The sequence below is a fragment of the Pteropus medius genome, unplaced genomic scaffold (assembly GCF_902729225.1).
Source record: "Pteropus medius unplaced genomic scaffold, Ma_sr-lr_union100, whole genome shotgun sequence".
Taxonomy (NCBI): domain Eukaryota; kingdom Metazoa; phylum Chordata; class Mammalia; order Chiroptera; family Pteropodidae; genus Pteropus; species Pteropus medius.
In genome coordinates, this window is record NW_024351073.1 from 6,038,998 (window position 1) to 6,053,115 (window position 14,118).

General features: G+C 42.7%; 1 protein-coding gene across 1 annotated transcript in view; it reads left to right on the forward strand.

The window, feature by feature from the left end:
• The window catches only part of ADAMTS12 (ADAM metallopeptidase with thrombospondin type 1 motif 12), a 260,943-nt gene that overhangs the window by 206,498 nt on the left and 40,327 nt on the right, over positions 1–14,118 (forward strand). The window contains exons 19-20 of the mRNA XM_039842527.1: positions 5,966–7,087; positions 11,568–11,720. Coding sequence (XP_039698461.1) covers positions 5,966–7,087; positions 11,568–11,720 — 1,275 coding nt within the window. The remainder of the gene's footprint in view (positions 1–5,965; positions 7,088–11,567; positions 11,721–14,118) is intronic.

Below are 14,118 nucleotides of genomic sequence, written 5' to 3' on the forward strand. Positions count from 1 at the left end.
CTTTTTATCAAATGGGAAATGTTGGACCAAAAAAAAAAGAAAAGACAAAGGTATGCATGCAAAGAAAACATATCTAATTCAGGTATGCTACTGATACATGCACTGGTGCATGTGCATATATCAGCAATAGGCCAGAATATTCTCCCAGCTATTCCCAGGAGGGTACAGAGTGATAGCCTGTCCCTGCCTGGCCTATTCGTCCACCACCAACCTAGATTGCTGTAAATTGCTTTGTTGTCAGAATAAGGTTGAATAAGGTATTGTGACTGGTCATTTTTTTTGGTCCATTGAAGCTGTTTACCAAAAGTGTTTGGGCTGCATCCAAAGTAGTTAATAATTCTCGTCATGTAGAATTTACTAATTGCCAGAATCTTCATACTTTTTGAAAGGACTCTGCAGTTACATATTTGGCTGAGGAGTTCTTACTGTGTTTGTGTTTATGGGGAGCAAAATGATATGCCTTACCTGGAGAACAGAGGACCAAAACATTGGCACAATGTGACAAGTACTCATTTCTGTTGTTCCAGATACAGGCCATTGCATAGTGTATTGATAGCAGACTCGATCGAATCCAGTTTCCAGCTTCCACTTGAGGGAGCTGAACAGAAAGTCTGAGTCACTGCCTTCATTCAGGAGATGTTGTCAGGAGAAGTGCTTTTAGTTAAATCAGCATCAAAATATTCATCAAATAGGTCTTCCTTTCTTCCCTCTTCTGTCTTGCTAATGTCTGTACATATTAGCCCTCTAATGAGCTTTACTAGAATGCGATGAAATGTCTTTGACATTCAAACTATGCCTAGATACTTTAAGAGAGATGATATAGTGATTCTTGCTATACCTTGTATTTGTAGTCTGGATTTTGTCTTGAGATTGACATTAATTCATGCAGGGTAGCACTCCAGCAATACCTGGTCATTTGGTCTGCACTGGGCCCTTTAGGTTGCCTTGGATGAGTCTGAAGCCGTAACATAACTGGGCCAAAAGACCCAAGAGCTGTGAGGCTCCTAGACTCCTGTAGAATGGTCCTCCCTGGGCTGACCAAGGTAGAAAGAAGATAAGGCAAATCCATGACCTACCCTTTCCTGTCAAGGCACCTCTACCAACCCAAGCAATAAGAGAACGATGGACTCAGCTGTGCCAGCCTGGCATACTCATCCCTGACCCAGCCAGGGGTCAAATGGGGGACCTCGTGAGTGCCCGAGCTCCCCCTATGACAAGCTCCTCCCCCTCTTAGCTCAGGTTCTGAACTCCTGGCTCCTACTCTTTATCTTAGATTTCACCAAGAATCTTTTCCTGGTTTTGCCCAACCTACTTTGTGGGCTTGGAGGGTAAAGAAAGGGGAGTCTGTTGTCAACAAAGTATCAAAGTTTCTGGCTCCCATTTTTACTAGGTACACCACTTCAGTGACGGGCTTTGTCAGAGGCAGCCAGTCTATTGGTGAAGGACATGGCTTATGGGGTTCAGATCCTGGTTCTGCCACTTATTAGATGTGTGAATTTAATATCTGTGGTTGCTTCTGTTTTTTCTGTGGCTCGTTTTCTCCATCCATAAAATAGAGATAACAGCAGTACTTAGACAAAGGAAGTTATATGGATAACTTCCTTATGCTAGAACGGTGCCAGCACATAGTAAGCTCCACACATGCATCATTTGTTAAAGTGAATGGATGGAAATAACAACAGTGTCATCCACCATTTGCTGAGTGCTTTTCACGCTATATTGTTTATCTCATGTAACTCCTAAAATAATTCCATGAGGTTGGTATTACTTCATTAATTCCCCTATTTCTCCTGGAGTTAGACTAATAGATTTAGTGAGATAGTACTTTTTCTAGGTTTTCCAGACCTGGCAAGCCCTAATTGTATGGCCTTGAACTGGTATTAAACCTCTCTCAGCCTTTTCTCATTTAAAAAGTCAGGGTTATTGTAAGGCTTGACGATAATTCATGTAAGCCCTTTACACAGCGCCTGGCAAATACTAAGTATTCACGAAATGGTTAACTTTATTATCAGGCGAAGACTTGAAACTAATAATACATTTTTTTAAAAATGGAAATGAAAAAACTAACTAACTAACTAATAAATAGATGAAAGAAAGAAAGAAAGAAAGAAAGAAAGAAAGAAAGAAAGAAAGAAAGAAAGAAAGAAAGAAAGAAAGAAAGAAAGAAAGAAAGAGAGAGAAAGAACAGACAGACAGACAAGGGTCTATTTTCCCTGCTACTCTGACTTTGTAAACCTGCCCAGACAATAGCACCCAAATGTCCTGACAGAATTGATCTGTGGCCCCCTGTATTGAGGAGCCACATATTAATAGCCAAGCTGAGGACTGTTTTACTCATGGAGCACTATAAGCACAGGGCTTAGGCCTTGCAAGTTTTTCAAGGGCCTACAGAAATGTTGAGGACCTGGAAAAAAAAAAAGCAAATGTACTAATTCCATAAAAACAAAAGGACACTGCCAAATCAGAAATTAACATTTAATTACGTATCAATAGCAAATACTTACTGGGCATTTAGTGTGTGTGTTAAACACCTTTCTAGGTATTAACACAATACCTCACAAGAGCCTTATTAGCTCTATTTTACAGGTGAAGAAATTGAGGCTCAGATGTGTAGAAACTTGTCCAAGGTCGCACAGCCTCCAAGCAATAGAGCCAGGATTTGAGTGCAGGCAGCAGAGCTTTTACTCTGAACACTTTGCCATATTAGATCTCAGACGATATGACAGCTCTTAGTGTTCATAAAGAATGTGTGATGTTTGGAAACGATTTGTAAATAGGCTTTTCTCACTTTTCTGGGATTCCAGACTATACATAAATCAGAGCCACTCACAAATTAAATGAGTTCCCTGCACCAAGTATTTTCAAAAACAAAAGAATAAAAAGTCTTTCAAGTAGTTTTTACAGAAAAAAAGATTATATTTCACTTGAGACTAGAGACACTTTTTAATATATCTGATGGGACGTGGGGTGTAGCCTCCACAAGCAGACAAGCCCAGGGTCTGTGAAGATCTTCGATCAGCCCTTTCTGTGCCCGACAAAAAGTATACAAATAAACAAATGAATAAAACAATGAATTAGCCAAGTTACTGAGAATCTATTAAGTGCAAAGCTGTTCACTTGGGTGTGGGAGTGCACAAGTGACCAGAGAGACAAATGAGCTCTCCTGGCTCTTCAGACAGAAGGCACTGCAGCAAGCGTCAACGATGTGTCTACTGCTGAATGAGAAGCAAATTTAAACTCATGTGAAGTCCTACAGGAGTTTCTGCTAGCTTAAGGGACACAGAGCATGGAAGGCTAGGAGACATTTCTGAGTCGCTTGCTTACCTTAGTATTCCCCAGTTGTAATTAATGTCCAAGATGCTCCTGTCGGAGCTGGACACCTGATGTTTTAGCCTCGACCACCTGCCCTTTTGGTATGGGATATCTGTAGGTGCCAATATCTCAGTTCTTCCCAGATGTCAGCAGCCTGTGCTTCACCGGGCTTCCTGCAGAACACAGGTGGGCACTCTTGTTTGAAACAGCCGCTCACAGAAAACCAGTTGGGGGCCATGTTGGTTCTCTTCATCATGGCCGATTTTTAAAAAATTATCTAGAGTACTGTATTAGTTTCCTAGGACCGCCATAACAAAGTATCACAAACTAGGTGGGTGAAATGACAGAAATATATTGTCTCACCACTCCGGAAGCCAGAAGTCTAAGGTCAGAGTGTCGGTAGAGTTGGCTCCTTCTGAGGGCTGTGAGGGAGAGTCTGTTCCTTGTTCTTCTCCTGGATTCTGGTGGTTTGCTGGCAGTCTTTGGTGTTCTTTGGCTTATAGATGCATCACTCTGATCCCTACTTTCATCTTCACATGGCATTGTCCCTATGTGTGTGTCTCTGTATCCAAATTTCCCCTTACTATAAAGACAACAGTCATGTTGGATTAGGGCCCACCCTAAAGACCTCATTTTAACTTGACCAGCTTCGGTAAAGACCTCATCTCCAAATAAGACCACATTCTGAGGTACGAGGAAAGAGGGTGGGCAGGGGTTAGGACTCTGATACATCTTTTTTGGAGGGAGACACAGTTCAACCCAGAAGAGGTACCTAACTGTTTTAGCTTACTTTCAAAGCTAGTTTTAGTATGAAATCCAATCATCCATTTATAAATTCTTGACACTGTACATTAAATATGTTCATGCCCAAAGCATTAGCTATTTCTCTACTCAGCCCTCTAGCTTGAACTCTCTGATAAACCCTAAGTGTGTTTTTGACTGCAGTTCTGTCTGAGCCAGTTATGAGCCCAGCTCCCTGACAGTGCACCTCAGGTGGGTGGAGTTGACTAATTCAGCAGCAGACCTCTTTCTCAGCGGGCTCCCCCAGAGGCTTTAATCTAGGGGTGGTGGCAAGTGAAGGCAAGGTAATTCCCAGGGAGGACATTAACAGATTGACAAGCTGCTTGCCTGGTACAGAGTTCGAAATTATAAGGTAAGGGCATACGATAATCACAGCAGACATTGGTTTTGAGAATTCTGAAGCTACCAATTGAGATGAGTTCTAAGCGTGGTGTTGTGTCCTGCATTTATCTCTTCTGAAGGGCTTGACAGCTCCTGAGGAGATAAACACAGTTGGAAGATGTACCAGAAGTGTGAGCTGAACACAGAATAGCACTGCTTTTTCTGGTATGACTATGAGAAAAGGCAGCTTGGTTTCTAAGGCCCAATATACTCGCTAGATCCTTAACACTGTCCCACTGGGCACAGTGTACCCCAGTGCAAAGCAATGGCACCCCCCGATTATTCGAAAGATTCACCGTCAACTGTCTTTGCATACATGGGTAAGAAAGCAGATGGGGAGGAACAGTTGATGTGCTGGAGAGCATGTACATACGGATGTCACATCGAATAATGGCTGTGGAACCCCCTGAAACCCACTGAGCATTGTGCAGTCCCCGCTCTCAAGAAACCCGCTTTGGGGTCAGAGATATATGGTGGACAAATGTGAAACAGCCAGGATAGACGCCTGGACCGTTCATGTTCAAGTGCCAACTATTTGGTGGATAACGTAAAACGTCACTGAAAAAGAAAGCTAAAAATGGATCAGTTTGGTAAAAATCTAGATTTTTCAAAACATCTAGAAATGTAGTGCCATGTAGCAACTTTATGTGTTTTATAGCTGATGAGACTGATGACATAAGTATTCTTTACTGTGATCCCTGAGGAAGAATTTTCCTATTAGGATTCCATGGGCCATCTAGGTGCCTGTGCTTTGGCATGCCCTTCAGAACATGGAGGGAACACTGGGGAGTGGCCCCTGTCACTGCCTCAAGCAGAGATCAGCTAACACTTTGAAAAGGGTGCCTCCCAACTTTGGTTAACTACCCACCTTTAAATTTCAGAAAAGGTCCTGGATCTATGTACGTGTGTGAGTGTGTGATTGTCTAGCTTACAATCTGAACCCATCTGACACAGGCAAGTGAAAATAGAGCTTATTGTACCTGGATGAGACTATGTGAATTATAATAATAGGTATTGTCTAAATATAAAGGGAAAGGTTCATTAGAACTAACTTAATAGATGTCAGAGAATACATAAATGTTTTACGTTAATTTAATATCATCAAAACCCTAGGAAAGATATTACTATCTCTTTAAAAAGATCAGGTGACTTATTTCATATTTAAATCATTGTACTCTTTGTGGATCTACTATCCAGCATTCAAAGCCCAAGGAGACTTCAGCTGTACTTATCATGGTTTATATTTTTAGTTTGTGGAAGGTAAATGGTTGGTCTTGAGCCTCAGCTGGTCTCCAGGAGAAACATATTTCCATTGGAAATGAAAGGAACACAGAAACCAAATATAAAATAGAAGAGAAGAGTTTTAGCCACACGGTTCAGTTCCCGTTGGGCCTGTCCTGGCCGTTGTGGACCTGAGCATGAGAACCAATGCCTGTTTCCCAGTGATCTAACAGGTGTCTCTCTCCTCCAGTGTTCTGTTTCCTGTGGCGGCGGAGTGCGGATTCGCAGTGTCACATGTGCCAAGAACAATGATGAGCCTTGTGACATGACAAGGAAACCCAACAGCCGAGCTCTGTGTGGCCTCCGGCAATGCCCGTCCAGCCGGAGAGTTCTGAAACCCAACAAAGGCACAATTTTCAATGGGAAAAAACTACCAACATCTGAGCAAGACCCCTTAAAGCCCGTCCCTTCAATGACATCGAATCCCAGAATGCTGACCACAGCCACAGTGCCTGAGTCCGTGAGCACGAGTTCTCTGGCAGTCACTAGCCCTAGTCCTACCGCAGCCTCCAAAGAGGGAGACCTGGGTAGGAAACGGTGGCAGAATGGTTCGACCCAGACTGAGCTGGACTCCCATTATGTCGCTTCCCCTGGAAGTACGTCCCAGCCCATCCTCACTTCCTGGTCTCTGAGTATCCAGTCAAATGAAGAGAATGTTTCCAATTCAGACCCTGGCCCTAACTCAGATGGTGACCTTTCAGCCACAACAACGAGTGGTTCTGATTTGTCACCTTCCAGCAACCCTGTGACTTGGCAGGTGACTCCATTTTATAATACCTTGACTAAAGAGCCAGAAACAGAGATTCATAGTGGCTCAGGGGAAAACAGTGACCAGCCTGAGAACAAAAATGAAAATAGCTCTATAGCATGGACCAAGATCGGAGTATCTGGAAATGATGCTTCAGTGGAAAGAAGTACAGAAATGCCACTGGGACCTCCACCTACACCTGATCTTTCGGGGGCATCCTTGTGGTCACCTTTCAGCACAGTGACAGAAGGGCTGCTACCCAGCCAAGGGCCTACTACTCTCAAAAATGATACGCCCAGAGCTGAGGGGATGGTCACTGAAAAGCCAGCTAACATGCCACTTCCTCTGGGTGGAGACCGCCAGCCAGCACCCTCAGAAAAGTTCGTAAACCTCAGCCTCCCAGAACTTCCAAACACGACTCCAACACAGAGTTCTGAACTGGTCCTGACTGAAGAAGATGCAACAAGTCTGATTGCTGAGGGGTTTTTGCTGAACGCCTCCAATTACAAGCAGCTCTCAACGGGCCGCAGCACCGCATACTGGATTGTTGGTAACTGGAGTGAGGTAGGAGTTCCACTTCTTACCCCATGGCTGTTTCTATATGGAAACTTAGTTAAGAGTGTTGCGTTCTTGTGCAGATTTCAAAACGGACTTGTATGAAATATAGTCTAATGTGGGATAAACTTGAAGCAATCAGGTTCACGCCCTCACCTCCCTCTTTACTTTTCTAACCCCAAAAATGGGCCAGTGGAGGGGGGTGCAGATAAGGGGGGAGGGCGGATAATAAATCTCCAGGGAAGAGAAAAATTGTAGTGAGATGGTAGTGAAAAGAACCTTGAACTAAGTCAGGAGGGCTGAGCCAGCCAGCTGTGTGATAGTGGAGAATTCAGTCTATCTCTGAGCCTGCTTTTTTTTGCAGAATAATAAAGCTGGTGTAGATCATGTGTGATGTTCCTTCTGGTAGTTAGATAGTTTACTTGGGATTTTTCTTTTTCTTGAGTTTAGCCTATATAGCTATGAACTTATTTTTTCGAACTGCTCCCGTTGCGTCCCATTTTGAAAAGCTGTGTTTTAATTTTCATTTGTCTCAAGGTAGTTTCTGATTTCCTCTTTGGTCTATTTGTTGTTTAGTAGCATATTGATTAATCTCCACGTATTTTTGTTCTTTCCAGTTTCCTACTTTCATGTCATTGTGCTTGGAAAAGATGCTTGATATAATTTCAGTCTTCTTGAGCTTATTGAGGCTTGTTTTGTGGCCTAATACGTGCTCTATCCTGAAGAATGTTCTGTGTGCACCTGAAAAAAAATATTCTGCTGTGTTTGGATGAAACGTTTTGTAAATGTCTATTGAGTCAATCCGGTGTCATGTGACATTAAAGGCCATTACTTCCATATTAATTTTCTGTCTGGATGATGTAGCCATTGATGTGAGTGGGGTATTAAAATTCCCTACTGTTATATAACTGTGACTTTCCCACCTTATGTCCATTAATCTTTGCTTCATAGATTTAGGTGTTCCATATTGGGTTTGTAGATATTTATGATCGTTACACACTCTTCTTGAATTGACACCTTTATAATTATGTAATGTCCTTCTTTGTCTTTATTTACATTTTTTGTTTTAAAGTCTATTTTGTCTGATATGAGTATTGCTATCCCACCTTTCTTTTTGTTTCTATTTGAGTGAAATACTTAAAAAAAAAACTTTAATTTTTAATTTTATATTGGTTTTGGGTACACGGTATGTTGGTTAGACATTTATATCATTTACGAAGTGATCTCCCCTCTCCCCAATTACTCTGCCACCCACCTGGCACTAACATAGCCGTTACAATAATATTGACTATATTCCCTATGTTGTACTCTACATCCTGTGACTGTTTGGTAACTACTAATCTGTACTTCTTCCTCTCTTCACCTTTTTCACCCAGACCCCTGCCCCCATCCCCTCTGGCAGTCACCACTTTCCTCTCTGTAACTGTGAGTCTGTTTTTGTTTAGTTTGCTCATTTCTTTTGTTCCTTAGATTGTGCATATAAGTGAAATCATATGGTATTTGCCTTTCTCTGTCAGACTTATTTCACTCAGCATAATACCTTCTAGGTCCATCCATGTTACTGCAAACGGTAAGATTTCACTTTTTATGGCTGAATAATATTTCATTGCATATATGTACCATTACTTCTTTACCCAATCATATATTGATGGGCACTTAGGTTGCTTCCATGTCTGGCTATTGTGAATGCTGCAGTGAACATAGGGGTGCACACTGATTTGATTTTCTTTGGATAAACACACAAAAAGTTTAATAACTAGGTAAAAAGGTAGTTTCTTCTACCTGAGCTTTGTTCGTTCTTCTTTATCTATTCCTTTAAGTATAAGGTTAGACTGTTTTTGAGACATTTCTTGTTTCCTGAGGTAAGCCCGTATTGCCATGAATTTCCCTCTTCAGACTGCTTTCAGTGTGTCCCATAGATTTGGGGTCATTGTGTTTTCATTTGTCTCAAGGTATCTTTTGAGTTCTTCCTTGATCTTGTTGTTAACCTATTCATTGTTTAGTAGCATCTTATTTGGCATCCATTTGTGTGTGTGTGTATGTGTGTGTGTTTCTTGATTTGATTTCTAGTTTCATGCCATTGTAATTGGAGAAGACTCTTGATGCGATTTCAGTCTTCTTAAATTTATTGAGTTTTTTTTGTGGCCTAACGTGCAGTCTTTTCTGGAAAATGTTCCATGTGTGTTTGTTTCTTATTGCCTTTGTTTTCTCTGCATCCTAGCCAACACTTGTTGTTTGTTGATTTATAGATGATAGCCATTCTGACAGGTGTGAGATGATATCTTATATATATATATATATATACATACATACATATATATATATATACCAGCATTCCATATCTGAGGGCCAAAGATGATAAGAAAGAATTGTCCAGTCCAGAACACCAGTTGCCCCAGTGGTCGAGAATGAAAGACCCCTGGTTACCACTCTTACTTAAGGCACCTGCTGGACACCTCCTTGCTGGTCTCTGCACTTCCAGTCTCTCCCCTTTCCAGTGCTTTCCACACATCATTGCAATAGATGTAAGATTGCCAAATCAGTCTTCCAGAAAGAATTTTCTAGTCAAACCAACCACCTGCTCACAAATCTTTAATATCTTTTCATTACATATCAGATCAGATAAAATCCACTCTAACATCTAAATAGCCTTCACAACCTTACATAATCCAGCTTTCAAACCATACTGCCTCCACCTTAAGCTCAATAAATCTTACCCGCTCAGTTCCCTCAAAACCTTCCCCTTTCAGTCCAACGCCTTTATTTGTTCTGTTTCCTTTGCCTGGACTTTTTTCTCCCTCCTCCTCTTCCCTTTTAAATCCTACCTGTTCTTCAGTATCAAGCTTTGAGCTTCTTCCATAAAGCTCTTCTTTATCCTGAAGATTGGAAGTAATTTTTAGCGTTCCTTAGCATTTGATCTACAGTCTCCCTCACCATGTCCTCCCACTTTCTGTCCTGTGTTGAAGGACGGTTCGTGCCCCCTGTTGTACACAGCACGTTCCTCTAACTCATTGTGATTCCAGAAATTAAAGACTGGATGAAAAAAACCAAGTTAACACTATAAACAGACATGAAGCTTGAAACCAGATATTCTGCGTTTCAAACCTGGTTCAATCCCTTACCAACTGTATGTCCTCACTGCACCCCAGTTTCCTCATCTGTAAAATGAAGACAATAATAATGTCTGGTTCATACGATTGTTATGAGATAAAAGGAATGACTCTGTGTGAGTCTCTCAGGGGAATGTCAGCCATGTAGGAAGCACTCGGTGTTTGTTCCGATATCCGTTTATGAAACAAAAAACTTAGGTGCTGCACACTGTGCATGGGTGTGGTTCTTATTCTGATGGAAAATCGCTTCTCATTGGATTGCCTTTTCATTCAGTCAGACCCCCTGGGCCAGTCATGTAAATGGAAGTGATAGCATAATTTTCCACAGCCTTTCATGGAGGCTTCCATATGATTCTAATGTAGCTCTTCATATCAGTACCAGTTCTAAATACCCCAAAACCTGCTGCTTGACCTGTAAATCGTTTGCCATGGGGTCGCTAGTGCCTAGGACAAAATGAAGTTGTCCCTCTACCTCCTCAGAGTTCTCCTTTCTCTGAACCTCCACTCCCAATCTGAAATTGAAATAAGTGACAATCTATGGACTCCAATTTAATTTTCCTGCATATTGTCCACGGGCATCCTCCTGGCAGTTTTCCCTTTGCACTGTTCTTTGCTGCCTAAAAAGAAACTGTCAAAAAGGAAGGAAATTAATGTTTGCTCGTGACACCTGAATCTAGCAGGACTAGATGAGATCCCCAGAGACAACATGCAGTTATTTGCAACATAAATGTGGTGCAAAGAACTATGGACATTACTTGAGGTTTACCAGGGTCATCACCAGCCTAGCAATATGGCCTCCCTAGCTCCTTTCCTGGGGTTGGGCAAATGTCGTGTTTTTCCCCATGTTGTAATTTGAAATTAACAACATCCCGTTTGTGTGACCTAAACTCTCTGGGTTCCCAATACCTGGAAAGTGGGACTCACAGTGCTGACCTTGCAGGTGTGTTGTATTTAGTAGGTAACATTTGTAGAGCACTAACCATGTGCGTGAGTTATCTCTGTAGTCCTCACAGCCCAAATGAGGAGGTCCGAGTGGTTTCACTGGTTTCACAGGCTAGAGAAGTTAGAAAACTGCAAAAGGTTACACAAATTCCATTGGCGTTGGATTTTCCTCTCACATATAAATCAGGGATTCTCGGCCCTGGCTGTTTATTAGAATCACCTGGGAAATTATTTAAATGACTGATGCCTGGGCCCCACCTGCAGAGATTCAGATGAATTTGCCTGGGGCAGGGAGCCCGGCGCCGGTATTTTTAAAAGCCCTGCGGGGCGCTTTTAGCGAGGAGCCGGGAGGAACTGAGAACTCCCAACTCCACATGGGGTGTGTCTGAGAAAGTGGCCCTCAGCTTCTGCCTCCCGTCTCTCCCTCCCTGCCGCAGTGCTCCACCACCTGTGGGCTGGGGGCCTACTGGCGCCGTGTGGAGTGCAGCACCCAGGTGGATTCCGACTGTGCGGCCACGCAGAGGCCTGACCCGGCTAAGAGATGCCACCTCCGTCCGTGTGCCGGCTGGAAAGTGGGAAACTGGAGCAAGGTAACTATCAGCCTCCGCGGTGTTGTGTGTGAGTGGCGGGCAGGCGTGGGGGTGGCGGTAGGGAGGTGAAGCCGGTGGGGTGAGAGGCTGAGGGGCGGAGCATATATAAGCCTTTGCTGACTCAGGTTTCTCTCCTTCCCTCCTGCCTCCTTTCTGCCTCTTTGATAAAATCGTGGACGAGTAAATCACAGGCGTTGCTGTAGGCCTGCTACTCTTGTATACAATAGTCTTAGAACAAGTACAAGTTTTATTAACTCGCTTGTTTATGTCTGCCTGTCTGTCTTTTCCTTACCAAAAGAAGTGGGGGGAAATTTTAAATTTGCATAATTAATTGCTTGTCTATGCAACGCCATTTCTAAATTACTTAAATTTAGCATTATAATTAATAATTATACATTATCACATGTATAATTAAATATTGACTCAGCAGCTGCTCACAAACCAAGTATACTGTTTATGCTGCCAGACTCGAAAAGAAAGCAGAGCCATAAAGAGGAATTTGGTCTTTAAAAGTATATTTCCTCTAGTTTTTTTTTTTTTTTTGAAGTGTGATTTTATTGTCTTTGCTAATCCAGCTGTTGTTACTCACTTTACTGTGCTGTCTACATAGTCCTTGTGAAAGGCTGCATCAGGTTTTACGGTTAGTTAGCCTTGGTGCTCTGGAGCACTGATCAGGTCCCACCTGCCCGTCACCCTGGATGAACCCCAGGCTGTAAGACACTGGTCAGCAGCAATAGGGTTGAGAGCTGCTTGGCAGGTCGGGGTGCAGAGGTGGAACCTCGAATTCACCTTCTATTTACTAAGCACAGCCAACCCTAGGATACCCCGTAGGCACCTGTCTTCTCTCTGGGGAGCCAGTTTCCCTTGACACAGAAGGGAAAAGAGAGAGCTACCCAGAAGTTTGGGGAGGCTGGCGTCTTCTCTAGACATTAGCATCCTCCTCTAGTAGAGAGTCCATGTCACCTGAGAAGCAGCACCTGGGCGCCTCTGGTTCTCCTGGCAGGCTTACCTGGCAGACAGAAGTATGGAATGTCATTTATCTGCTTTAAGCTCCTTTTCCCAAAGTAAGCTTCTGATCTTTGGGAAGAGAGGGAAAGTAGGGCTTCGTCGTGAGAAAATTACTTTGAGTTCCTTTGACGCCTGCCAACCTCCCTTTCTCTGTTTGCACACCAGTTTTCTTTCAGGAATGAATGTTGGATTTTTTTTCCTCTGCCAACTCATAACGAACTCAGGGTCCATCAAGGACTAAATGCTTGGCTATAAACTCTCTTCATTATCCAGAAAAATCTCAAACCTCTTCTAGCTCTGACTTTGTCAAATACTGACCAAAGTCCTAAAGGCCCACTTTCCCGTCACTGAGACCAGTCCTCTCCTTGGAAATTACATGCATCATAAAAAGGACAGATGCGTAAAATAGCTCACACTTTGAAAAGGTTACTCACTCCGTATGAAATCCTAGGAATTCTGTCTGAACGGACGTTCCAGAAGTTCTCCACGGTCAGACCGGGAGGGTGGCACATACTGCATTTATTAACCCCTGTAGCATTCATAGTGATTCTGTAGAAGATATCTCTGACACAGTGTCCGGTTCCGCCAGAATATAGTCCCCACCACAGCTAAAATCTAATCCTCTAAGTTAATACAGCCCTATCAGTAAAGAAAATGTCTCTTCTCTCAGGAAACTAGACAAAACCTTACATCAAAGACGCTATTTAACTACTGATAGTCAGTTGTCCTGACTTTCATTTTTTCTGTTATTATGGATATTGCATACATGACTTCCATTTTGCCTTGGGCTGTCAATTTAGATTTTATCCTAAATTTTGATAATTTGACTCCCACGTTACTAACCAGTTCACATGGATGTCTGAAGTCCAAGTCACCACTAGGAAAGACTTAAGGGCCTTCTTGGTTTCACTGTTCCATCAGGACTTTTAAGCTCACTCAGAGGGAAACCTCCAAAACCTGGAGTAGGAAAGTAGGCCCCTGCTTTTGCCTCTAAATGTCCAGAGGGTTTAGATTCTGCCACTTTGACAAGTTTGCATTTTCACAGATACATGCTCAGAGGGAAGAATTCTAATTTTCTCTTGAACCCTCTACAGTATCCTACTGATACTGTAAAACGTTTTAATTCTCATAGGACTACAGGGTGTGCTGCAGCCTCACCTGAACCCACAGATATCACACCTGAGACCTCCAGGGTACTCACCAGTAATGCCCCAGTAATTGCTGTCTGAATTGCAATTCTACTAGCTTATGTCTCTCGCATCACCCGTGTCCTTGATGAAGCCCAATAGCTCTCTACCTTCACAGTGTGTAAAAGTAGTTTTTCAGAATGGCTTCCTTACTGTTGATGCATTAATCTGTCTGAAACAAACTCAAGGCTGTAGTCCTCCAG